Source organism: Prionailurus bengalensis, chromosome C2 (assembly GCF_016509475.1).
Source record: "Prionailurus bengalensis isolate Pbe53 chromosome C2, Fcat_Pben_1.1_paternal_pri, whole genome shotgun sequence".
Lineage (NCBI taxonomy): Eukaryota > Metazoa > Chordata > Mammalia > Carnivora > Felidae > Prionailurus > Prionailurus bengalensis.
In genome coordinates, this window is record NC_057350.1 from 81,443,411 (window position 1) to 81,471,324 (window position 27,914).

The 27,914-nt window shown below is 45.4% G+C and overlaps 1 protein-coding gene across 1 annotated transcript; it reads right to left on the minus strand.

Moving 5' to 3' along the window:
* Positions 1-20,345: 20,345 nt before the first annotated feature.
* On the minus strand, positions 20,346-27,576 carry AHSG (alpha 2-HS glycoprotein). Its single transcript, XM_043594651.1, has 7 exons — positions 27,279-27,576; positions 24,882-24,992; positions 24,423-24,507; positions 23,888-24,051; positions 22,934-23,035; positions 21,719-21,802; positions 20,346-21,066 (listed from the first exon to the last, which is right to left on the minus strand). The coding sequence occupies exons 1-7, from the start codon at positions 27,489-27,491 to the stop codon at positions 20,740-20,742; spliced, it is 1,086 nt and encodes a 361-aa protein (XP_043450586.1). The 5' UTR covers positions 27,492-27,576; the 3' UTR covers positions 20,346-20,739.
* Positions 27,577-27,914: the final 338 nt, after the last annotated feature.

Sequence of the window (27,914 nt, forward strand, 5' to 3'; positions counted from 1 at the left end):
CACCAAAAGGAAAAAACAAAAAAACCCACAGGTAAGTATGTGAGGCAATGGATGTGCTAACTAACCTTATTGTGGTGATCATTTCTAAATATACACAAATACCAAGTCATCAGATTGTATACCTTACGTTACCATAAGGCTGTATGTCAATTATATCTCGATGAAGCTGGAAAGAAAAGGGATATAGGGTGGCTAAAGTTGAGTGGAACAAGAAGGAGGAGTGTTCCAGGGTGTTCACCAAATCCTATTGAAGAGAGACATATCTGGTAATAATTAAAAGAGAATTTTAAATATAATGAGGCAAAAAATAAATTACTCAAAATTGCCAGTACCGGTTTCTAAATATTCCTTTTTGTAGAGTTTGACTTTTTGAATCATGCTAATGTTTTAATTATTCCAAACAATAAAATTGATTCAATAAAGCTGGGGGCAGAAAACGAACATCGAAAAACGAGTACAAATTGAAACACATGCGACTGTGTTTCAAATGAATACCAGACACAGCGAAAGGGGAAAAGTGGAGAAATCCAAGTCACTTTTGAACACAATTCTTTAATTACATATCATGAGTGTAAAGAAAAAAGAAACAGAGACAAATCTTGAACTTTACTTAGTAGGTTTGGTTTTCCTTAACGGAATGGAGGTAGCAGTTCCTGAAACTATTTTGTGTGTTTCAGTATTGAGCAAATGTTTTGCTCTTTGGCAACAAGGGTTCACCCCCAGGAGGAGAGTGAGAATAGGGAAAGACAAGGAACCTTCTGAGTTTGGATCCGTGATAGAGGGAGCAGTACAAATTTCATAATTTTATTTTTTTAATTTTTTTTAATGTTTACTTATTTTTGAGAGAGAGAAAGAGACAGAGCACAAGTCGGGAGGGGCACAGAGGGAGACACAGAATCCGAAGCAGGCTCCAGGCTCGAGTCAGCACAGAGCTTGACGTGGGGCTTGAACTCACAAACTGCAAGATCATGACCTGAGCGGAAGTTGGACGCTTAACTGACTGAGCCGCCCAGGAGGCCCGAAATTCATAATTTTATGTAGACTGCATGAGTGCAAGCTACACTGCATGAGTGCAAGACCCAATGAAAGGACTATTCTTTGCAACTTCATCCACTGTGAAGTCCTGGAAGCGAGAGCACTCAGCCCATGCAGTGCTCGGGTCTTGCTTTCTAAGTAGTATTCCCCACTAGGAGCAAGCAAAGCTCCTCAAAGTAATGGTTGATCCCAGGGAAAGTGGAAAAGTAAGGAAGCCCTCCAAGAATGACAGACTGCCTCTGAAAAGAAGGCACTTGCAAGAAATCTGGCACTACCTGAGCGTTACAACAAATGATGAGGGTAGTGAATTACAATCTACGGAATGAAATAGAGATCCCATACTAGTACTAACTAAATAAGGAAAAAGGTGAAACTTTTGTTTACAATAAAATGCCAATGACTAAAAATAGATGAAACCACGGGGTCGGAAAATCAACATGGTAACCATTGTTGCAATAATGGACTGAGGGGAGAAACATCAGTGTATTTTAAACTATCAAGTGAAAATTTTTACATGGAATAGATTATCCATACAGTCTTAAAGTATCTCCCTACAGACTACTTATTAATTAATAAGCTACTTATTAATTATAAGGGGAAATTATAATTATATAGCAGGGAAACGTGGAAGACATCACCTTAACCGAGGGATCAGAATTGACATCCCCAATAATGGGACCAGTAGATACCACGTTTTCTGATGTGATACACTGAGGACACAACATCCCTTCTCTGGTATTCCTGGGGGAAGGGGAAAGCATAAACTAACTCTATTGTGAGCAAAGATTAGGTAAACCCAAACCTGGAGGGCATTCTACAGAACAACTAGCTTGTACTCTTCCAAAATGACAATTCGGGAAACACAAAGAAAGCCTCAAGAACTGTTCTAGACTAAAGGAGATTAAAAAGAATTTATAGCTGGTGTGCCTCGCTGGCTCAGTTAGTGGAACATGCAACTCTTGATCTAGGGGTTGTGAGTTTGAGCCCCACGTTGGGTATAGAGATTATTTAATAAAATATAATAAAAATAATTTTAAAAAGTTAGAACTAAATGCAATGTGTGCTTCCAATGTGACCTTGGACTGAATCTCGGGATAAGGAGGAAAGATTGCTCTAAAGAATTCCACTGACATAGCAATTTTTTGCATATGGAATGTAAGTTATATAATCGTTTGTATCTGTTAAGTTTTCTGAATTTGAGAACTATGCTGTGATTATGTGAGAAAATGTGCTTGTTCTTAGAAAACAGACCTGAAGTTTTTAGATTGTGTTGAGGCGGGGTGGGGGGCAGAGAGAGAGAAACATCAAAAAAAAAAAAAAATAACGAAATACCAACAGTTGGTAAATCTGGACAAAGGGCATATGGTACTTTGTAATTCTTCTGCAATTTTGAAGGCAAGAAATACAATAAAGATTAAAATTTGCTAACTACACAAATACCAAGTAATGACTAGGAAGCAGGAAGTTACTGTCCTTAGCATAAATGCCCAGAGGCTGTGGACTGAAGGTGTGTGTCCCTTCAAAATCCATATACTGAGGCCCTAATCCCCAACTTGAGCAGCAACAGGAGTGTTTGGAGGTAGGGAGTGTGGAGGTGATTGGGTTTGGATGACATCATGGGGTACAGCCTTCAAGATGGGATTGGTGCCCTTCGAAGAGGTTTAAGAGACCAGAGTTCTCTCACTCTCTCAGTCATGGGAGGATGCAACCAGGAGGGGAGTGTCTACAAACCAGGGAGAGTCCTCCTCAAGAATCCAACTGCGCTGGAACCCTGATCTTGGGCGTCTGGCATGCAGAACTGTGAGAAGTGAGCTCCTGCTGTTTAAGCCACTCAGTCTCTGGTATTTGTGAGAGCAGCCATAGCTGACTAAGCACTAACAGGAAACCCGAGCGCTCTCCCAACGAGACAACTGAAGTCTTGTACCTCGAGACAACATTCCCAACAACAGCATTACACGTGGATTCCCAAGGTGCCCAGGTCACACTCCCACCAGCACTGCACGCTTGCTTATGTGCATTTTTCTACCAAGTCACTTGCCACACCAGGGATCCCTGCGCCAGTTCTGGAGCCCTGGGTCAAGAAGCCCGATGTTGCTTGTGCTGACCAGCCTTGGGCCCTGAGCCTTCCTCCTTACCATTGCTTCTGATAATCTCTACCTCATGCTCTTTAGATCCTGATACCACCGAGGAGGAAAGGTTTCAACAGTTTGAACCTAGGACTGAGTCACTGATTCCCTTAGTTTGTTCATTCATTCAACGTGCAGGCTGTGTGAAGGGCCTTAGCCAGCAGCCGATGGAGACAAGGGCGAAGGAGGGCCAGAAATGGCTGCAGAGGTGTGATCTGGGGAGAACATGAGGAAGGACTGCCAAAGACAAGATGTACCAGAAGGAAGAATAGCTTCGATGGAAAGATGGGAAAGTGATGAGGAGCTGAATTTTGGAATAAATGTTGGGTTAAATATGCTGGCAGGATATCCAGGTGACAATTGCCAGACGGCAACTGCTCAGAGTTTGCCAACTGAGCGAGAGCACTGAAAGATAGCCTCTTGGAGTTGGTAGTAGAAGCCCCAAGGGTCGATAAGACCACCAGGCCTGAGTTTAGGGCAGGAGTCAAGGACAGAATGTTCACACTACCTCTGTTGGGATTTTACAGACTGGATGTCAGAGTCCTACTTCATTTCTATAATTTTCTACGGAAAAAGACTCATTCTTTTGTAAGAAGGACTCATTCTTTACACGATGCCATCCCATCGTATATATAAGTTGACAGTGTTTACTCTCCCAGGGCCAGTGAGGCCAAGAGAACCCAGGCTTTCTCATGCCATAATTAATCTGTGCCATGGCAGTATACAGGGCACAAAATTAAAACAATGAAGGTGGCATTGGCTTTATTCATTTGGTTATGTTACAAATGAATTTATCTCGATGCCTCCCGCGTGAATCACCTTACGGAAACTACCCACACGGGGATTCAGGCCTGTGGGAGGGGTCCAGTGAACTGGGGATTCTCCAGTGTGGTTCAAACAGCTTTAGAAGATGGTCATTTATGCTTCATTCATCAAACTCCTCCTGAGGAGTTTAGTCCAGGTACTAAATAGCAGGGGAGAGGGAGATGTGAATAAGAGAGAGGCGCAATCCCTAAAGCGCACATAGCCTATAGGAGAACAGACATTTGTAAGGAGAAAATACAGTACCTCGTGTGTGTGTGTGTGTATGTGTCTGTGTGTGTGTCTGTGTGTGTGTCTGTGTGTGTGGGGGGGGGGCCAGTAAGCCTCTGGTCACAACATTTTCATCAACTGATCAATAATACATAACCTTGTTTTCACAGATTTCTGTTTAAAGACGTCTTATTTCATATACACTTAGTTCACTAACATTGCACTCATGGACACGATGACTCCTGCCTGCATGATGCTTACCTAACACATGCATTTCTGGCCTTCTTGTTCTTAGGAACACTACACAGCACACCGGCACTATGCTCGGGGGCCGTGTCAAGCAGCAGAATCAACAAAAAGCACAACATTGTGAAAAACGGGGCACTAAATAGATGGTGAAAAGTACACTGGGTTACAGCACGAGAGCAGCACCAAGGAGCAGTCACCTTGTCTGACATCAGCCAGGACCTCCAGCTGCCTCAGGAGACCCAGCTTGTTCATCACTGTGCACACGCCGAGGGGTGACCCTGAAAATAGGATGGGTATGGATTTGGGGGTACAAATGAGGATTAGCGAGTAGGTGGACTCGCAAATCCAGAATCTGCACCTAATGAAGACTGACTCCCTCCGTCTGTCTCTGTGTGTCTGTCTGTCTCTCACACATGATGACACAATGCTATGGGAGCACAGAGGAGGACAGGCAGCCAGCTATCTCAGCACCACATTGGAGGCAGGGAGGAAGGTTCTGTCCTCCAGGATGGAACACCTCAATTATGCCCCTTGCTGGTAATTACCATGAACTCGCTCAACTGAGCAGTTCCTGTTGGTTCTGTGAGAGTAAGGGTGGGTGGGAGAGAGGGGGCAGAGAAGACAGCAGGGAAGAGGGATGAGAATACAGGGGTGGGTTAGCAGAGAAGGAGGGAAACTGAAAACTTCTACCCTGAATCTGGAGGGAGCGGGTCCACTTTTTTTTTTTTTTTTTTTTTTTTTTACATTTCCCACCCCTTCTCCACTGCACCAATACCTTCCAGCTAGGGACTGAACGGGGAACAACATTTCTGAAGTCGTTTTCTTTCTTTTAAAATTATGAGCATCACCTTGCCATTTTGCAGTGTTCAAAGACTTGGTTGAGTTTCCTTCTCTTCCAAAATGCAGCTGAGAAATCTTGGGGGATTCTGGCAGTACTGATGAGCTCTCAGGATCCAGGTCCTCAAAGCATATAGAGAATATAGAGAATGTTAGAGATCCCTGGGAGGAGACAATAGTCTGCAGAACTCAGAGTTTATTTCTGGGAAATAAGTAAATAATTAATTAGCCTTGAGGTATGTCCCTTTCAAGGCTCTGTCTTGCATGCCCTCAACCAGGCTAAAGGACGTGTAGCTGAGCTGGGCAGAGACTTCCGTGGGACCATCAGAGGAAAAAGATGTGTTAGCCCTTTGCCACTCTGGCAGCAAAAGCATTCATTTGTCCTTCACTACTTTTCTTGAAAACTTCGAAGCTATCACAATCACAGATTCTTAAAAAGAACAAGGAAAGGGTGGGGAGAGGAAGAAAGCGTATGAAGTTCTATGCAGGAAGCTGCTCAAAAGCTTAAGAAATTGTCCCTGTAACTTTTTTTTAAAGAACCAGTTTCCTCCTCTTGAAAGTAAGAATAGGAAAATCTCTATGTGCTGTTTGGTGAAACTGGGGTCTTTAAGACACACTGGAAATGTTTGTTCCTGTCTCCCTTCCTGTAAGAAGATGACCTTCCTACATGTTGTGTGATAATTATATATATATATATATATATATATATATATATATCACAGAATTGAAGTATTCTCAGATATTGAGCAGGCTACCCACCATTCTCTTTCAATGGCATACCACAATCCTGAGAAATTAGATGACTTTCCCCAAGATCATGTATCCAGCCAGGAATTGAATCCCAAACCCTCCAACCCAGTGCTTTCCTCAGTGAGTGGGTGGTGTTTGTTGTTCTCCTTCATCATGAATCTGGTTGAGTAAATACTCAGATAGAATATTAATCCATTAACTACAGGGAAAAACCAATATACACCCCCACAGCTTCAATCCAGCTTCCGTTAATGCAAGGTCCCCTGGCCTCTGATGGGCTTTTATCAAAGGACAATGACCTCTGGAGCAATTTCATTTTCAACCTTCAGTGTGGTCACTGGCTTCAGGGATGGGTGCTCCCAAGTGGGGCCTCTGCTGGGCAGTATGGTAGAAAGGCCCAGGGCTTATAGTTGGGTAGGTCTGTTGGATGGAATCTGTCACTAGCTGCATGATAGCTGCATGATTTGGGGCACAGGTACAATCTATTTTCTCCCATACTAAGTTCTCTCTTCACTAAAAATGGGGACAACATGTACATTTTCCAAGACTAAATGAGATCATGCATGTGGATGCATGCTCTGCCAATTTTAAGTCTTAATACTTGGTTCTTCTCTTCCTTCTCTTCCTTCTCCTTCTCCTTCTTCTTCTTCTTCTCTTTCCTCTCCTTCTCATCTTTCTCCTTTGCCTCCACCTCCTCCTCCTCCTTCTCCTCTTCCTTTTTTTTTTTTTTTTTGGCCCAAATGCATTTATGCCTTTTAATGGAGTTGAGTCAAGGGCTTAGAGAACTCACAACTTATTTAAACCCTTTTCTCATCAAAAGAATATGAACAAAGCAATTCATGTGCGCTATAGAGGAATTCAAAAGAGCGAAAAGTTAAAAAGATGACAATATCCCATTGCATGCTAATAGTTGATGGATATCTTTCTAGATTTTCTTCTATATACATAGAATACACATTTTATAGACAGATAATATAACACTGAGTTACTATATTGTAGCTTGCTTTTGAAGTCCAGTAATAGATCAGGAACATTTTAACGTACAAATAAGCCCATTTGCACAACTTAATTTTTAACATTGGCAGTTGATTCTATTATTCAAACCAATTCTCTTTGATGGATATGCAGATTGTTTCCAATTTGCTGCTGTTATATACATGCTACAATTAACATTCTTGTGAGTAAATCTTTGTTCACACCCTTAATTATTTTCTTAGTACAAATGCCTAGAAATGGAATTACTGGATTAAGGCATTTCCTAATTTCAAAGGGTTTTAAGAACTTGGTTCTCATAAAGATCATTCAAGGTAGCAGTGATCCAGCTTCTTCACCTTCTGTGTCACCATCAGAGGCAAAAGAATAGACTTGGATGTCCATCTATCCTAATGGGGTTCATGCTTGTGGGTTCCATCCTGCTTTCCACCCCCCCCCCATTTGACAATTGATCTATTCTTGAACACCTGCCCTGTGGACTTCAGGCTCCAGGAGCAGATATGAACACAGTCTTACATGGACTGTTTATTCAGCCCCCATAAGAAGGGGGGACATAATTGCACAAACCAATTCCCTGTAATACCTCCCACTGGCTCTGCTCCTCTGGCTGAACCCTGACTGATACAATCATGAACAAAAAGAGATCTATTGGAGATGACACTGCTGTAGAGACAGAAGTGACAGTGCACACAGAGGAGAAGGGATGGGTCAAAGCTATATTAAAGACGTAGGAAATCAAGAGTTGGCAACCCAACAAATATGGCAGTGAGGAGGAGGGAAGGGGGTCAGGAATGAGCCCAGAGGTTTCAGGTGAGGTGACTGTGTGGAGGGATTTTGGATGGGGGGGGGGTTGGGGAGGGAGCACTGGAGACCTGCGTTTGGGACTGCTAAATTGGGAAGGCTTGACAAGTCTCTAAGTAGAGAGAGATTTGTAATAGGTGTTGGATACGTGCCTGCAGCTTGTGGGGGATGAACAGTACCATCATCAGAACCCCATAGAAGGTAAAACCATGGGAGTGGGTGAGCTCACTCTGGGAAGGCAGATAAGGTAATAAGATAAGAATTGGGTTGGAATTCTGGAAACACTAATATTTAGGGAACGAGCAGAGGAAGATGAACTGAAAACAAAACAAAACAAACAAAAAAATAACACAGAAGTCTGAGACTGAGAAGCCACGGAGGGGAAAGCTGGATTCCATCAATAAGGGAGGATTAAATTCAGAAAAGAAAGGGGGGTCAGAGGATCAGATGCCATTAAGAGCTTAAACCAAATAAAGGGCTAAATATGTGTCCACTGGATTCAGCACCCAGGAGGTCCCTGGCACCCATTGTTGATGGCAGTTTCAGTGGGGTGATGGGGGTGAAAGCCACCTTTCAGTAAAATAATAGACGGGAGTTCAAGAAGTTGAGACAGGACCATTGTCTTTAAAGGCTTGGCTGTACATAGAAAAAAAAAAGCAACATATGAGAAAGAGGAATACAGGATTGAGAATGAGCTTTTTAAAAAGTGGGAAAGATTTGAGTATGTTTGTGATGGTACAGGCCCATTAGAGAGGAGAGGTTAGAAAGAGAGCAGAAGTGGGAAACCTTGGAATAAGGCCACTCAGTCACTTGACCCTGTGGATGAACTCGTCAGGCAGAGCATACAAGATAGGAAGAGTTGAGAGAAAAGTTCCAGGGATACTAACACTTTGGAGATGGCTCGAGGAGATGGAGACAGAAGACAAACTCTAAATGGGAGGCAGATGACAACCTCCCACACAGATTAAACAGTGAAAGAAGGAAAAGCAAACCAGGGCATCAGTGGTTTTGGCAAATAAGGAGGATGTTGGCAACTTCTTTTCCAGAGTAATTTCATTCTATTGGCTCACACCAATAGTATAGTCAAAGTATAGTGGATTGAGACTTGATAGGAATATAATAAATTATCTTTTATTAACTAAGGCAGATATAAGTTAGCACTTTGTGGGAGAAACAGCCATCATGGGGAGTGATGGCAAAAGTTCAGTAAGTGGGCGCTCTCGTGTCTTGGGGGTGCAGATGGGTAAAATTTATTTGGAAAACAACTCGGCAACAAATGTCAGTAACTTTATTTTTATTTTTATTTAAATTTTTTTTAACGTTTATTTATTTTTGAGACAGAGAGAGACAGACCATGAACGGGGGAGGGTCAGAGAGAGGGAGACACAGAATCTGAAACAGGCTCCAGGCTCCGAGCTGTCGGCACAGAGCCTGACGTGGGGCTCGAACTCACGGACCGCGAGATCATGACCTGAGCCAAGTCGGCCGCTCAACCGACTGAGCCACCCAGGCGCCCCAAATGTCAGTAACTTTAAAACAATCATATTTTGGAGTATTCTACTTCTAAAACTCTACCCTTAGAAAGGATTCATAAATATTGGAAGATCTTATGCATACTAATGTTTATTGTCAGGCCGCTTATAACTGTGAAAGGGTGGAAACCACCTAAGTGTTCAAGGAGAGAGAAGGATTAAGCAAATTATGGTAAATCCATTTGCTGAACTACTGACTTATTATTACAAATTACATCTGTGAACCCTATGACACAGAAAAAACGTGGTAACAAAGAAAAATGTTTATGTTACAATGTTAAATTACAAAGACTGGCTAGACCACTGCAACTACAGGGTAATCACATGGTGTTTATAAAGCACCTCTGCGTGGGGTGGATAGTATGAACATAGTACAGGAAAATGTTAACAGTATCTGTACCTGAGATACAGGACTATATACAGGAGACATTATTTTTACCCTTTCAGTTTCCCAGTATTTTCCAAATTTTCTTTAGTGAACGTGTAACACTTTAAATATTTTTTTTTGGGGGGGGGGAGAAAAAAAATATTTTTTTTTGAGTGGGGGAGGGGCAGAGAGAGAGGGAGACATAGAATCTGAAGCAGGCTCCAGGCTCTGAGCTGTCAGCACAGAGCCCCACACAGGGCTCGAACTCACACTGTGAGATCATGACCTGAGCCAAAGCCAGATGCTTAACCGACTGAGCCACCCAGGTACCCCTACATTAAAAAAAAAAATGTAAGTAAGCATTTGCTAAAAGGAGGTTTGGTGGTAAAAGGGAAGGGGAGGGATAGGGAAGTGGCTTGAGAGAAGGGAGTAGGTTTTTAGGATGGGGATTATCTGAAAGTATTTGTGGTCAGTGGAAAGGGTGAGGCTGATGTTGGGAGAGAAAAGATGCCAGGAAGGACAGTAATCAGGGACGGGGACCTGGGGATTGGGTGGGCAGAGGAGCTTGAGAGAGGGGAAAGACATTTACTTTGAGCAAGAGAGGAGGTAAGAACAGGCAACTCTGGAGATGTACCAGAGGGAAATGGAGGGAACTTTCACTTGGGAACATTTATTTTATCTGGAAACTGGGAGTCTCAGTGTGTTGAGGGTCAAGACGTGGGAGGGAAGTGATGTCACTTACCATGTCTCATCTCAACAAAGATTTTATTTGAGCCTTTCTAAGAACAAGGCAATGTTCTATGCAGGCTAAAGAATAAGAGGGTGAATTAAAATGAACCAGACAATCTGAGACATGCAAACGAATGGCCACAAAATAGAATAGAAAGGGCTCTGTGCCATAAAACAGGTCCAGAAAAGGGCGGGGTTTTACAGCTGGGGCTTAGGGAAGGCTTTTTGAAGAAGAGGGTATTTGAGATGGGTCTTGGAATAGCACTTACACATATGGTTTGGGGGCGTTGGGGAGAAGACAGGGAGTAGCGTGAGGTGCACATGAACAAGAAATCCCAGGGCGTGTTCAGACGAGATCTAGTAGCTGAATCTGGTTAGAGCATAGTCTGTATAGGAGACAGGATATAGAAGGGGTGGGAGCCGATTTTGTAAGGACTTGAATGCTAAGGTAAGGAATCTAGACTTTATTCCATGTAGTAGGGATTTGTAATTTTTAAATCATGCACCCTATTAGTAACAAACGGTTTGAATATGCACCCCCAATATGCATATGACTATTTAGTACATATGTTTATATCAATAATTAATATGTTAAATATTAGCAAAGCTTAATTTCTTTCTTTGTAAGTAAAAATAAAAATAGATTTCGTTTTGGGGCGCCTGGATGGCTCAGTGGGTTAAGTGTCTGACTCTTGGTTTCGGTGCAGGTCATGATTTCACGGTGCATGAGATTGAGCCCCGAGTAGGCTCTATACTGACAGTGTGGAGCCTGCTTGGGTTCCTCTCTCTCTCTCCCTCCCTCTCTCTGCCCCTCCCCCACTCTCTCTCTCTCTCTCAAAATAAATAAAGTTAAAAAAACCCCTCAACAATCAAATAAGCAACATGATTTAAAAATGGATAAAAGGGGCGCCTGGGTGGTGCAGCCGGTTAAGCGTCTGACTTCAGCCAGGTCACGATCTCGAGGTCCGTGAGTTCGAGCCCCGTGTCGGGCTCTGGGCTGATGGCTCAGAGCCTGGAGCCTATTTCCAATTCTGTGTCTCCCTCTCTCTCTGCCCCTCGCCCGTTCATGCTCTGTCTCTCTCTGTCCCAAAAATAAATAAACGTTGAAAAAAAATTTTTTTTAAAAATGGATAAAAGACCTGAACCTCAACAAAGAAGAGATACAGATGTCAAGTAAGCACATAAAAAGGTGCTTCACATCATATGTCATCAGGGAAAAGCAAATTAAACCAACAATGAGACTCTACTACACCCCTCGGGGAATGGCCCAAATCCAAACTATTGACAACTCCAAATGCTGGTGAGAGTGTAGAGCAAAAGGAGTGTTCATTCATTCCTGGTGGGAATGCAAAATGGCAGTCACTTTGGAAGACAGTTTCACAGTTTCTTACAAAACTCAACATCCTCTTACCGTACAAATAATCCAGTAGTTGTGTTCCTTGGTATTTACCCAAATGAAATGAAAAACCTATGTCCACACAAAAACCTGCACATGGATCTTTATAGCAGCTTTCTTCACAATTTCCAGAACTTGGAAGCAACCAAGATGTCCTTCCATTGGTGAATGGACAAATAAACTGTGATACATCCAGAAACGGAATGTTACTCAGCACCAAAAGAAACTGAGGCACCAAGCCTAAAAAAAACATGGAGGAAGTGTACCTGCGTATTATGAAGTGAAGAAAGGCCATGCGAGAAGGCTACATACTGTATGATTCCAATAATATGACATTTGGAGATGGTAAAAAGATCAGTGGTTGCTAGGGGATGGAGTAGGGAGAGGGATGAAGAGTCAGAGCACAGAGGAACTTTTAGGACTTCTCTGTATGATACCATAATGGTAGACACTTGTCATTATACATATGTCCAAACCTACAGAATGTAGGACACCAAGAGTGAACCCTACTATGAACTGTGGACTGGGGTGATACCAATGTGCCGATGTAGGTTCATTGATGATAGCAAACATAACAGTCTAGTCAGGGGTGTTGATAATGTGCCTGCGCAGGACAGAGGTATGTGAAAAATTTCTGTACTTCCTGCTCTGTCTTACTGTGACCCTAAAACTGCTCCAAAACATAAAGGCTATTTTTATTTATTTATTTATTTATTTAAAAAAAATTTTTTTTAACATTTGTTCATTTTTGAGAGACAGACAGAGACAGAGCACAAGCAGGGGTGGGGCAGAGAGAAAGGGAGACACAGAATCCGAAGCAGGTTCCAGGCTCTGAGCTGTCAGCATAAAGTCCAACATGGGGCTCGAACCCATGAACCACGAGCTCATGACTGGAGCCGAAGTCAGACACTTAACTGACTAAGCCACCCAGGTACCCAAAGGCTATTTTTTAAGAGGAAAACTCATTGTCACACGATCAGATGTATGCAGCCAACAAATATAGTAAAATATTAAAAACTGGAGAAATGGATTTCTGGTGCTTTCCCCCCACAAGCCAGTGATTTATCTTGTGCACTCCCTGGGTTCGACCCCCTACTTAGGAGACCTGTGATCGTATGAATCCTCCCTTTGTAGGATAGTACCATGATCTGGGCCTTGTGCATCTGGCAGCCCAGTAGGAGGGAGCTGGAAGGAGAAGAGCTGGAGAGATCAGTTAGGAGGAAGTCATTCTTTTTTTATTTACTCATTGCACTCTTCCTCCAGGCAATGCACCAAGAGGAGGTGAAAAACATAAAAAGGAATACAATGGAGGATGCGCTAGAGATGAGAAAAACATTACTGCCCAGTGCAGTTACATCTGGGCTCTTCTAAGTGGGGACCAACGCCACGTCAATGGCAATGTCATCTTGAATGACTTTGGGTAAGGTGACACTGGGGGAAGGGGGGGTGATGAGACCTAGTTAGGAAAAGGCCTCGCATCCTGCAGAGGTTACTGTTGTTTCCTGTATTGAGGGCCCGGGAATGAATTAACCCCATTGGCTGCCCTTGAATCACCAAACTACTATCCACACAGCCTTCTGCCTACTCATTCTCTACATAAATCCCTGCAGGCCGCACATGCTTCCAGCAAAACCCCTTTTGCTCTGTCCTCTCTCACCAGCGTCCTTCCTCTTCTTCGTGTTCTCTTTGTCCTCACCTGCAAACTGATATACCACCAAGCATCCCTCTTTTGCCCAAATCTTTCTTTCCGCTGTGCCTTCTGAAACCCCTTTCCCTAGTTAATAAACCTGCCCATCTTATTAACCTAGTCATTTCCTGGGCTCAACCCAAGCTTGGCTTTCCCCCAAGATACAACTTCTCCCTAAGAACTTTTGACTAGATGCTGACGCCTAGTAACACTGGCTCCCTCCCCATTTGCCAGTGTTATTTCCAAGACGTTTAGGCCTCCATGCTTGCATAAAACCTGTTTCTTTGAGGGTCATGACACACGGTTGTATCAGCCTCCCCTTCCAGTCACTGCCCTCTTCTGACCTTCTGGTCACTCCCTCTCAGCTGTAAAGTGTTTCGCTCCAGGCTTACACATCTGCCCTCCACCCTCCCTCTGCAGTTGTTCAGACAAATGCATCATCCCTATGGCAACACTCTAGCTTCTTTCTTACTTGACCACTCTTACTCCAGAGACCAGTATCCAACTCCACACGGAACCACCTTGCTCTATGACCACCATTTTCCTCCCAACTCCATTTCTCCTTATTTCCACTGTTCTAGGACACTTTGACAAACTACTACCTGAAGGCCAGATGCAGCTCACTGTTAACTTTGTAAATAAAGCTTTACTGGGACACAGTCCTACCCATGCGTTTATGTATCATCCATGGCTACTTCTTGCTACAACAGCGGAGTCAAGGAGGTGAGGGAGACACCATATGGGCTCACGAAGCCTAAAACATTTACTATCTGACCATAGAAGAAGTTTGTTAATAACCCCCATTCTTTTTTTTTTTTTTTTCAACGTTTATTTATTTTTGGGACAGAGAGAGACAGAGCATGAACGGGGGAGGGGCAGAGAGAGAGGAAGAACACAGAATCGGAAACAGGCTCCAGGCTCTGAGCCATCAGCCCAGAGCCCGACGCGGGGCTCGAACTCACGGACCGCAAGATCGTGACCCGGCTGAAGTCGGACGCTTAACCGACTGCGCCACCCAGGCGCCCCAATAACCCCCATTCTAAGCAAACAAAATAAAAATCTTTTTCCATAAAAAACTAATACATGAGCATTATAGAAAGTTTAGGAAATACAGAAAATTATTAATACAATAAAGACAAACAACTCCTCATTATTTCACAACTCAGATATAAATCACTATCAATATTTTAGTATTTTCCTTTCTGTGCAGTGTAGTTTTCATGCCTGGGTGTGTGTGTGTGTGTATGAATATGCTTATACAAAGTTAGGACCTTGTCATTTGAAAATATATTCTGAATATTTTCCTATATGAATTGCTACATTTCTGTAACGTGATTTTAAATTTCTGTGTAGCAGTCCACGGAGTGGATGTAACGAAATTTAGTCAGTCGTCACTCCCCAAAATTTATGTTGTTTACAATTTTTGCTCTTTCTTTTTTTTTTTTTCAACGTTTATTTATTTTTGGGACAGAGAGAGACAGAGCATGAACGGGGGAGGGTCAGAGAGAGAGGGAGACACAGAATCGGAAACAGGCTCCAGGCTCCGAGCCATCAGCCCAGAGCCTGACGCGGGGCTGGAACTCACGGACCGCGAGATCGTGACCTGGCTGAAATCGGACGCTTAACCGACTGCGCCACCCAGGCGCCCCAATTTTTGCTCTTTCAAATAATGCTGTGATAAACGCTGCAAACACTCTCAACTCTGGAAGGCCATGAAAGGAGGGTCAGGGTCACCACCTACTGAACGGACATTTCATGTTTTCTCTCTGTCTCTAGTGACAGGAATGCTAGTACATCAGCATGTATTTCACATTTTCCTAGTGGTGCTTGGGGGTTTGGGGACCTGGGTCGGGGGGTAGGGAAAGGGCTAGAGGCTGGAAGGGCAGTATATGCTGGTACCAGCAATATTTTATACAAACAATTAACTGAGAAGCAATGGAAAAATGCTATATTATATAGGCTACATATTCTTGCATTAAGTCTTAGAGACTAAAACAATAGAATTTACCCTGTGATGAATAAAATTTTAAATGTTGGGTGACCAGGTATTATGAACCAAAAAGGGAAAGATTCAGGGATGGGAGTCAGTTTGGAAGATAAATAGGCCAGTTGAGGTTTGCACATACAAAATAGTTATATTTTATGATAGTCATGTTGTATGATCTTGAGCCATGCAAATAAAAAAAATTTTTTAATGTTTATTTATTTTTGAGAGAGAGAGACAGAGCATGAGCAGGGGAGGGGCAGAGAGAGAGGGAGACACAGAATCCGAAACAGGCTCCTGGCTCTGAGCTGTCAGCACAGAGCCTGACGCGGGGCTCGAACCCACGAACTGTAAGATCATGACCTGAGCTGAAGTTGGATGCGTAACCCAGGCACCCCAAGTCATGCAAATTTTAAAGAGTGGGATATTAGCAATAAAGCCTCACCTTATACACATAATTGGAAAAAATTGAATTCCTCAAATTTTAAAAATTAGCCAAAGATTGAGTATTTTTAAAGTAAGTACCGGTAAACCTTGTTTATGACATTGCCCTATGACTGCCCCATGGAAGAGATACCTAGCACCCTTTGTCAATATCATGGGACGCACCCTATTTTTCATGAGCAGCAAAATTTTGATGGGTGATTTTTTTTTCAATATATGAAATTTATTGTCAAATTGGTTTCCATATAACACCCAGTGCTCATCCCAAAAGGTGTCCTCCTCAATACCTTGATGGGTGATTTTGATGACTGCTAGTCAATTATTCTAATGTTTGCCATTATTATGGCTCTCAATCTTACTATCATCCTAACCCTCGCCAAATATTGTCAGTTGGTGGTAGTGGCACAGTACTGAAAAGTATACCTGAAATTCAGTAACCTTGGAACATGAGTTAGATGTGATTAAAAAGCCACCAAGAAGGCAAGGAAGGGAGACACATGTAGTGCTATTAATTTAGAAGTGAGCACTCTGCAACTTATTAAAGATGATATATAAAGAGAGACTATAGACAGCATCATTAATGCAAGAAATGTGCTATCAGGGCAGGAGACTTAACAGCTCCATAACTCATCCTCTCTAAAGTATGTTTATTTTTGCGAAGAAATTTTTTCTGGAATATGCACGTTTTCAGTAACGCTGAATCTTCAGGTATGCATCCGTTAGATAAAATAAATCACATAGGAAATTGTTCCTGATAAATTCAAGTGAGGAAATCCTGGAGACATTTGGAAGTGCAATGTTGGAATTCAAAAAAGAGACCTGTACTGGAGCTGTAAAGTGAGATGTTACCTATGCAAGACTGAGAGTTTAAAATCATGAGACTTGCCAAGGGGAGAGTACACATTTAAGAGAAGGTCAAGAACATAGTCTTCTGAAGCCACCAAATTCAGAGGACGGGCAAGAGGAAGTAGAGAGGGAGGACACTTACTGAGAACCTAGAACATGTCAAGAAGGCTCTAAGCATATGCTTCTTTTTTTATTATTTAAATTTTTTTTCAACGTTTATTTATTTTGGGGACAGAGAGAGCATGAACGGGGGAGGGGCAGAGAGAGAGGGAGACACAGAATCGGAAACAGGCTCCAGGCTCCGAGCCATCAGCCCAGAGCCTGACACGGGGCTCGAACTCACGGACCGTGAGATCGTGACCTGGCTGAAGTCGGACGCTTAACCGACTGCGCCACCCAGGCGCCCCTCTAAGCATATACTTCTAGCATCTCATTGAATCCTAGCACCCTGCCAGGCTGCTGTATACACCTGGTTGTAGGATGAGGACAATGATGGGTGAAAGGTAAGGCAGCTTGGCCCAGGTCACTCAGGTCTGTCAGATTCACTGCTTCCTTGAGAGCCATGAGACTGAGGCATTATTAGCCTGACACAGAAAAATCAAGGGCACAATTTCAAGACAGAGAGGAAAGCATAGAGAGGAGGTAACTCACATGAAATGAACCAGTTCCCTCTGCCTCAGTGAATGGCACCACCACCTACCCAGTTTGCAAAGCCACAGATCCAGGAGTTATCTTTCACACACCCCCTTTCTTACCCCCACATCAAATCCATGAGGCGCTCCAAGGATTTCTACCTGAAAATTATATCCTAGTTTCACCTCTCCTGTCCACCACCTTACATTAAGGTACACACTTATTTCTGCCCTGGAAAGCTCCAGTCCTTCCCTATCCTATGGCTGCCCTGTCCCAGCTATGATCTATTTTTCCCTACAGCATCTAACAACATGATTCATTATTGGGGCTGACCTGTCCATTTCAGAATGTGTAGCATCCTTGGCCTCTGTCAGGTAGCACCCCAGGTGAATGCCTCCACTGACTTCCAAATGTCCCTCTGGGGGAAAGGTGACACCCCTCAGCTCCGCCTCACCCATCTCCGAGTTGAGGTCCACAGAGCCTGGGGATCTTTTAACATAAATCAGATTATGTCACTGCCTTACTTCAAACCTTAAGTGGTTTCCCACTGCACTGACAACAACACCCCAACTCCTTCTGGGGACTTCAAAGCTGTTCATGATCTGGCCCCATCCACTTCTTCACCCTCATCTTCTAAAGCCCTCTTCCTCCTCTTAACTGCTTCAGTCCAGCCTCCTTTCTCATCCAGGGCCACATCGACCTATTTCCTGCCTCTAGGCCTTTGTGCCTACTATTCCCCCGAAGAGTTCCTCCTTTAGCCCTCTTTCTTCAGGCTTAGGCACTGATGCTGTTGTAGATGTGAGGCTGACAGGGGCCATCCCAGCTATGACTGAAAGCGTCATGGAGGCGGGGGAGAGATGTTACCTTCTGAACCACTGGACCCGGCCGTGCCTTAGGTAGGACTCATCCATCTGAATTCCTAGCACCCAGCACAGTAACATTCCCCTTTCACTTACGCTGGGTTGGGTATCAACCACCTGCCCTGGAAAACGCTAGTTCTCTGTGTGCTCCCTCAGAGCAATACCTGTGTAGCAAGGGTGGAAAGCGCATGAGTCTCTTTTGGTACTGAGTGAAAGGTGCCTTTTCAGGATCCTCTTGCAAGCTCCCTTAAGGAAGGACCAGACTCCTTGGCAGACTTGTTCAAACCCTCCTGTTCCCAGCTCTCTACTAAATCTCTCTCCTGGCACCCTGCCCCATCATCTCCTCTGTCTTTCTTCTTCCCTGTCTTCCCATAGTGTGCCCTAAATATGCTTAAAAATCCTCATTCCTGAAAAGGAAATCTTCCCTCGACCCAGTTATATTTTTGGATTACATCCTATCTCTCCCACTCTTCACCATCAAACTGCTTGAAAGAGGAGAATGCACGTGCCCCTCTATTTCCTGATCATATCCCACCAGTCAACCCTCTGCAGGCAGGCTTTGACACTCATTCTCCTAATGAAACCACATCTGCCAGGGGTCACCATGACCTCCAAATCATCAACTAACCTGTGGATTTTTCTCAGTCCTCATTCTTGTTGCTCTTTCTGCAGCATTCAGCCCAGTTGACCATACCTTCCTCATCTTCCCAGGCTTCTGAAATACGTAGTGGTTTTCCTGCCTTCCTGGCCATTCCTTCTGGTTACTGGAATATTAGCAAAACCTCTAGGCAAGAGTAATACGGTATCAGCCCTTGATCCAGTCTCCTGGTTCAAGGGAAGCAACTCAACTGTTTGGTTTTTTGTCCTTAGCACCTTTTATTGAAGTATAATCTCCCCTTTAAAATTCTGTCTGGGGGCGCCTGGGTGGCGCAGTCGGTTAAGCGTCCGACTTCAGCCAGGTCACGATCTTGCGGTCCGTGAGTTCGAGCCCCACATCAGGCTCTGGGCTGATGGCTCAGAGCCTGGAGCCTGTTTCCGATTCTGTGTCTCCCTCTCTCTCTGCCCCTCCCCCGTTCATGCTCTGTCTCTCTCTGTCCCAAAAATAAATAAACGTTGAAAAAAAAATAAAAAATAAAAAAAATAAAAAAATAAAATTCTGTCTGGATGGGCCGATTATTTAGGTGGCGCAGAACCACCTAATGGTGGTAGACAAAACGTTGAAATTGTCTAGACACCATTCTATTATACGCACTGTTAATTCCTTTATGTAATCTGAGCACTTGGATAGTATCTACAAACATTCACTGGATTTACCTGTCCAGGTATCCCTCCTGTATTCATACTATAAACCAGAGCTTTAACTTGAAGTCTTAGAATGGATTGGCTCGAAAGACCAGTCCTCTATCACAGAATGAAGTGGATACAGTACCAACAACAGTTATTTTAAACATAAATGAAGAGATAGGGGAGCCTGGGTGGCTCAGTTGGTTAAGCGTCTGACTCTTGATTTCGGGTCAGGTCATGATCTCACAGTCATGAGATTGAGCCTCATGTCAAGCTCTGTGCTCAGCATGGAGCCTGCTTAAGATTCTCTGTCTCCCTGTCCTTCCTCCTGCTTGCGTGTGCTTTCTCCTTCTCTCTCTCTCTCTCTCTCTCTCTCTCTCTCTCAAAAAAAAATAATAATGAAGAGATATGTTTAAAGTGAGGCTCCTGTGTTAATTGCAGATCACCCCTTACCTGGATATTGGGGAAAACCAATAGTTGGTTTGTACAAAGTTCAGGCCCTGGGTCCTCCTTTAGCAACGTTTTCTGACCCTTATGAAATGAAAAGAATGATTTTCTCATAAGGAAATGAGCATGTTCTATGACCTGTGAGCAGATCCTGGTCTCACCATTTTTCTTGTGCATAGTAATACGGCTGATTTTTGTTCCATTTTATTTCTGTTTTCATTTTGATTTTGCTTAGGGACATTCGTGATGTGTTTGTTTTGAAGACAGACCACACATGTGAGCCTGGAGGGAATAGGCAATAATTATGACCACATTTCAGCTTAGAACCTTCTCTAATAAGGAAGGTCCTTCAGTCACTTTTATTTATAAGCTAATATTAGGCTGACAAGAGCACCTCTCAAAGTCACAGTTCCAATCATTTTTGTGAGGTCAAAGAAGACAGAGAACACAATGGTAGCGGCCGAGCGTCAAAACAATGACGATCAAGTTGCCAGCCTTATACCTTCCATGACACAGAACTGCCACCACCCCCTCCCCCGCCCCCGCTTCCATCCTCTGAAAAATGAAGAGGAGTTGGGATTGAAGACGTGATATTCATCTAGACCAGTGTAGCACCTGCTTTGATAGCAAACGAGGCCCCACCCATACCCAGACTTGGACAATAATGGTGGCTATGTTCCTGGGCCAAATCTTTTCATCTCTGACATCTAGATCTTGAAGTGTCTGATTCTCCCTGGGCAAGGACGGACCACTGGACCAGCAGCGACAGGAACGCTAGGCTGCGCCACATTGGGTACTTTGCCCACGTGGACTGCTTCTCCTGAGGCTGACTCCACTGAGGCCACACCCATGAAGGCATGGCGCAAGTCGTAATGGGCCCGGTGTCCCGGCAGGGGTGCCTGGGGGGCTGCCACCACCACAGGTCCCACCACCAGGGCAGCTGCAGGCGGGTCAGCCGGAGGAGGTGCAGGTACAGCTGAGTCTGCCACGGGGGACGCTTCAGTGCCATCTGGTTGGGGTTGCGGGAGCACAGGCTGGAGAGAGGACCATTTCTACATGTTAGCTACCTTTCTCCTCCCAAGCAAGGCCCCCCACGCTTCTGGATGGAATCCCACCCAATTCTCTCAAAGTAATAATTTTCATTTGCAAGGAATCTGGCAAAAAAAAAAAAAAAAAAAAAAAGAACTACCTAGGTGCAAAGGATTGTCATCAGAGCCACAAGGGAGGGGTAACTGGCCTCTGGTAGCCCCTTTCTCACCAATTATCTTGGGATCGGTGGACTCACACATCCACCCCACAAGCAAAAGCATCCTGCCTTATAGCTTTTCCCAGCAGTGTCCCCCTCCTTATCATCTACACCTGCAGCCACTGGGAGCTTCCAGGCATATCTGGCCACCTGTTCTGTGCCGCTCAGAATACCACCCCCACCCCCTGCAAAAGAAAGGCTCACTTGTCAACCGCTCCCTAGGATGGGCTCTACCCTGCAGCCGCTAGCTCCTGGGAGGGGGAGGCGTGGCTAAAACACGCTTTCATTTGTTGATGATTACATATACCCCACAGCTACTTATACTGTGGGGCTCAGAAGGGCAGGGCAGCAAATGCCCCGTAATTACTAACACACTGCGTAACTGTTAAGGCATCACTGTATTCTGAAGATGAGGGCAGGTACATCCATGATGCCCTTACCTGTGTCTGGAACATGGTGCAGGTCACTGCAACATCTTCCCCACCCACCTTCTCAGTGAGTGTTGCCTTACAGAAGCCATATTGCTGCCCACAGAAAGAGAGAAGCTATTGGAATTGGTTTAAAAAGCGGATTTTCTCCCCCCAAGTTTCACTGACACTCCAACAAGTCAGAGGGGAAAAAGCTAAATGCTTAATCCTTTAACATTTTTTCCCCTGAAGTATTCTAGTTTCTGTCTCTAGAAGATAGGCAGTATGTAACTCTAAGCAGAAGGTTGGAAATACAGGTATGCTCTGAGATTGTAAGAGATCTCCCGTAATCCCAGAAGGAGTGGTGACCCAGGAGAACTTCTGTTAACATATATGTATTCCCTTCTTATTTTTAAATATATTTAAAAATTAGGATCATTTTGAAACGCCTGAATGGCTCGGTCGGTTAAGCATCTGACTCTTGATTTCCGCCCAGGTCATGATCTCACAGTTCGTTGGGACTGAGCCCTGCGTCAGGCCCTGCACAGTCAACGCTTGGGATTCTCTCTCCCTCTCTCTCTCTCTCTCTCTCTGTCCTTCCTCCACTCTCTCTCTCTTTCTCTCTCAAAATAAATAAATAAACTTAAAAAAATTAGGATCATTGTGACTACGCCATTTTGTCTCCCGTTTTTCACTCACTATAATAACATTTTCTTCTATCATTCATTATTCTTTTAAAACGTATTTTTTTAAGATCTGTATAATTTTCTATTTACATGTTGTTCCATGATCCCCTCCTGTTGCACATTTGAGTCTTTTGGGGGTCATTTTGAATCCGTGATGAATCATCTTATTAGGTCTATTCCTGGCGAACATCTCTGGTGATCTCTTTAGGATAAATTCCTAGACGTGGACATTACCGCACTGTGGACTTGAAAGGTTTCATATCAGAGGTGTATCTAGAAAATCTACAACACACTCCTGGCAGCAGGGCATGACCCAGCCTCATTAGGAAACAGCCTCTGCCTTTCTCCTACCTTCAGGGACCTCCAGTGGGTGAGATGACTTGGTGACAGCTCGTGAGGGGGAAGGCCACGTTACAGAGGAGGGCCTGGCATGACCCAGCCCCCCAGGGAGCGGGTATTCTTCACTGTGACCTCTTTCTCCCCAGCCCCCCAACACCAATTGCTCCGAGGATCCTCTGTGCTACAACCAGTTCGTCCATCCCCGGGCCCCCAGCCTGCTCACCTTTTCTGCCAGCAGGTTGCACTTAGCTGGATCCGTGACCTCTGCAGCAACACAGTCAGTGGCAGCCACCGCAAACTCCACGTACGTGGAAGGCGGAAGAGGCTGATGGGAACAAATGAAAATGCATGTGAGGCCACGTGACTCAACCGGAAAAGGCAGGGAAGCAGAGGCCGGAGGGAAGCAGCCGGGGCTGTGTGGTTGCACACTCCCGGGAACAACATTCGCGTGGACCCCACCGCGTGGCCGGGAAACATGGCCCCCGTGGCTTACCCAGGGCGGTTACCGTGGGACGCTCACACTGCTAAAATAACGCTATTTGGTGTAGTCTGGGGTGGGGGTGTTGGGAGAACCACGGATCCCGGTTAATTAGCCTCCCCACCTATACCTGTCATGTATTGCCAAGGATGCCGCCGCTGGCAGCCGGGAGGCCACATTTCTCAAATACCAGAATTCTGTGGCGCTCCGGTGTGCTGAACGGTCCACCGTGCGGTTCGGTGTGTTTCAGTGATTCAAAGGGCATTGTGGGATCCTGCCACTGCATGCCCACCTTTCTAAGCCTCAACTAGGAGAGGGCCGTGGCTGATGGGTGGCGAGGCGTGATAAAGACGTGGCGCCCTGGGAATTTAGAGCGAGCGCTTCTGGATAATGTCGAAACTCCCACTCGCTGCACAGCGAGCCCTGGTGTTATAGCTAGTACTGAGGAAGCCAGGGCAGACAGCGGCTGTCAGAGTGACTCAGCAGGGGTGACGTACCGAGGGTTCTTTGGGTCCTCGGGACACCCGGCGTCCTCATATCGCTCATACTCCTAAGGATACTTTCTTCCCTTTTTCTCACCACCCACCTTGCCTTCCTGTCACTGCCTCTGCACCTGCTCCGTCCCTCCCCGCTGTTTCACCACCTACATTCCCCAAGTGCCACCAAACCGCCCCGTCTGTCCGAGGGCCTCAGTCTTACCACAAGTTGAGCCCGGGAGACTTCCACAAGCTGAAAATAGGAGCCATTGCTCTGAGTGTTGAACGCGGTCAGGGCAACCTCTACTGCGTGCACTACCTTGGTGTCGTTCAGCGGGGCCAGCAGGGGGCACTGTGGGCACACCTTGCGCACGTCCTCCGCAGAGTCTACCCCCAGAGAGAAATCGAGTCTGGGTTGTAATTCTCCACAGCGTTCACCCCAGCTCTGCTTATTTTGCAAGGCCTAGGACATGCTCCAAATGGCTTCAGGTGTTTTCTCTGCTTCTTACTAAACCTTCAGGTGGCTCCTGTCATGCTGACATTTCGGCAGGAGCCCCTCTCGCCAAGGGGCAATTTCCACCTCCAGTGACAACAGCTCCTTAAAAAAACAGTTTTACAATTCCAGATCCCGGGAGATTTGGCCCCTTCTTTTCCTCACCAACAAGGAAGCCCAAACTAGTTACACTGAAAACAACGCAGGTCCTTTCCTCACTCCACAAGGTAAAAATAAGAACAATAATCATCATCATCATCTCTACCTGGACTGGAATCACATTTTGCAAACAACACGGTAAACTGGCCATCCTGTTTCAGCACCTGGAAATCACAGTCCCCTTCCACAGCCTGGAGAAATAAACCCACAGTGAAGCCTCAGAAGGAGGGCTGGCCTTTCATTTTCCACTGGGATCCCGGGGCTGGGGTGTGTGGGGCGCTCCCTCAGACGTGGTTGTCAAAGATGAGCCTCATGAAATCACCTTCACCGGGTGACACTGACATACGGTGTTCACTGGTGTGGGGCAAGGGCTACAACAAGAGGGCTCAACTGTTGTAAAAATCAGCCCCAGGGAAGGCAGCATCCAATGGTAATTTTAGCGACTGCACGCTGGCTAGCCATGAAGGCAGGCTGGGGAGCTGGGCAACACGGGGCCTGCACTTTGCAGAACCACCAGGGACCTGGCTGGGGCACCACCTGCAGTCACTCTAAACGGGGCACTCACATGCTCCATCAGTTGTCTCACGGTGCAGTTTGCCACGGGGGTGGGGTCCCGTATGTAGCACGTGGTTTCCAGCGTGTCTATTTCGAGCTCAAACACCTCCCCCATTGGCCGCTGTGGAGACACAGAATGAAGCAGTGAGCGGCCTGATCCCGTTGCGCGGGCGAGAGCGTGAGCACCCAGCGGGCTGGAAGTAACGCCTGTTGGAGAGGCGAGGGACAGGTCATTGCTACTGTTAGTCTGCACCTCCACCGAGCTCTGACCTGGCCTGTGGGCAGGACAGGGACCAGGGTTTCTCAGGTCTACTTCTGTCGGCTGCGCGAGCTCAGACGGTGTTTGCAAGGAAGAAGGGACCGTGGCCTTGGACGGGTTGATGGAACCACAGTCATCACCCTGAGCTCTACTTGGAAGCTAACGTGAGCACTGATACTTCGCTTTGAAAATTTCACGCTTCGATCGGCGCTTTGAAAAAAATCAGCTTTCGTTTTTTCTCAATCAAGTGGCAAAGTAAGGTGGTGTAGGATAATATCTTACCTTAATGGTCTCTCCTGTATCTGCTCCATCCCTCCCTCTGCTTCTTTCTGCTTTCCCTCTCATCATCTAATTTCCCTCCTTCTCCATTTTCTTTTCCTTCCTAAAGGAAAAATTGTCCTTGGCGGTTTGTCATTGGGCTTGCCTAGTTGCTGCCCTCTACTGCCCCCTGCTGGAGACGAAGGGGAAGCGCGAGCCTCTCTCTGAGACTGCGGAAGCTGTGAGTTGCTGGTACCGTCTAGAAGGAATAGCAAGGAAGGCAGATAGGGGAGCCCTGAAACTCCTTGTGGTTATTCTTGCCAGTTCATCTGTTTCTGTATCCTTTCTGCAAAGGCTGGAAAATCCAGAATATACAAGTATGTTTTTTTTTTTTCTTTTAGCCCAGCTCTGATTGCCTCTCATTTAGTTCTGCCTGACTCGCTACTACCTGAAACCTAGGGATCTCTTTGCCAAGGAGAAGCTGTGTTTTATGATGTGCAGATGTGCCCAAATTAAACGTCCTGGAGACACAGCTGCAGGAATAGAAGCAGGTACTCCTGGGTTTCTCTAGGAAAGCACCTGTCAAGCTCTGCCTTTAGTGAAGATTGCAACCTCCGTTCCTTACTTTTCCCTCAAATGCTTATGTTGTGTGTTATTTCCCCTGACCTCATGGGTGTTTCCTCTGAACCACCACTGGGCGTCAGTACAGTTGCAGCCCTCCTAAAATCCATCCTGATGTCTAATATTTGTCCCACTGTGAGATCAGAGGTTAGTCCCCACATCCAGATACTTACCTTATTCCCTCCTTTGGGTTGTAAATATCTTGTAGGTTGTAAATACCTTGTAAATATCTTGGGTTGTAAATATCTTGTAAATATCTTTGGCGTTTGAGCTCAAAAGAAAAACTTTCTCACTTTTATGTTAGGTTGAACCATTAAAATGCCAATATTTGACTGGTTTTAATATACAAAAGTAGAAATTTCTTATGGTTCAGCTTAATATCTCTCATGGCACGTGACACTGGTTCCTGCCGGTGAAAGGCTTGTATTCAATTGTTTGCTTCAAGAATCACCCTTCATCAGATATAAAATCTAATTCAAAATAGGCAGTAGACATATACCTTTTCCCCATTGCCCCAAATCTCTCGACTGTTCCACAAGCCATATTTTCCAGCTTAATCTTTATTGTCACTGGCTTCAGACTGCATCGATTACTTGTCTAGCTTGTGAAGAGGTAAACGCCATTCGTGCCAAGATTTCTTTCTGAGAGGTGGGCACCTCTCTTTGGGAGGTAACTCGTGTAGAGGAAGGAACATGGGTTCAGAATCAAATCCCAGCCCAATGTTTACAAGTTATATGATCCTGAACAACAACAAAATGCCCTAATGTCAGAGGCTCGGGGTTCTCTCATGTAGGACAAGGACAATACCTACCACACAGGACTGGGGGCTGGGAGGGAGTAAGGAGATCGTGTATGGGAAGGGGCCTGGCGCACAGTAGATGGCTGTCAAATGCTAGTTTCATTCATTCTCAGTCTTCATCCAGAGAAACGGAAGCAAAGAAAGAGAAGTGAAATCCAATCGGCCAGAATCCTGCATCTTGTGCATAGAGTTTTCTAGCAAGCCGCACTTTCTACCTGTGCTGTTCAAAATATTCCTCGAAGCCCTTCTTGTCCCACACACCTCCTCACCCCCATCCAGCACCCTCTTGAGACCCATGACCACAGCTCAGAATGTCTCGTCCCCCCACTTTCCCCCTCCCTCACTCCTGAGAAGAAATCAGAGAGTTTGACCCTCTGCAGTTTCATTGTGTTGGGAGATGTGATCTTTGAGACACCCAGCTGAGCTCCACACAGGGGATCTTTCGGCTCAGACACGGAAGGCTTACTTACCCGAGGCCACACCTTCACTTTGTCAATCTGGTTCAAGGTGTGCTTGTAGCCCTGAAGAACGTGGTTATTTATGTAGTCCACGGCCACCAGGGCTGCTTGCTCTGTTTCTGGGTCATCACAGTCCAGTTCCCTATAAACCAGACCTGGTATATGCGGGGCAGCATGGCAGCCCCAGAGCTGAGCAAGGCAAAGGAGCAGGGCGAGGGACTTCATGGCTGCTCCAGAGGGACCCTAGCAGGTGGGCAGATGGCTGGAAGCCTCAGGACCAACCCAGGGGCTCTGCTCTGAAAAGTAGACCAATGGAGGGCCAAAGGCTTTATTTATCTGTCAGAACCTGCCGGGGAAATTGCATAAGGACGTGGGATGATTTCTGTTCTGGTTCCAAGTAAACCCTTGCAAACATCAGCCCCGGAAAAGCAAACAGGTTAGGACATTTCTGGTCCCCAAGAAATCTGCCAAAGTCAATGCTGCTGGGGGCAGGTGGAAGGGGGTGGGGAGATGCTCCAGAGTCAGCTTGGAACACAGAGGGGAGGAGGTGTGTACCAAGGCAAGGTGAGGAGGGGCCGGCACAGCCAGCCCTGGAGTACTGTGGGTTCAGCAGAGGAAGTGCCCTCTACTGAGATCTGAGCACGGCAT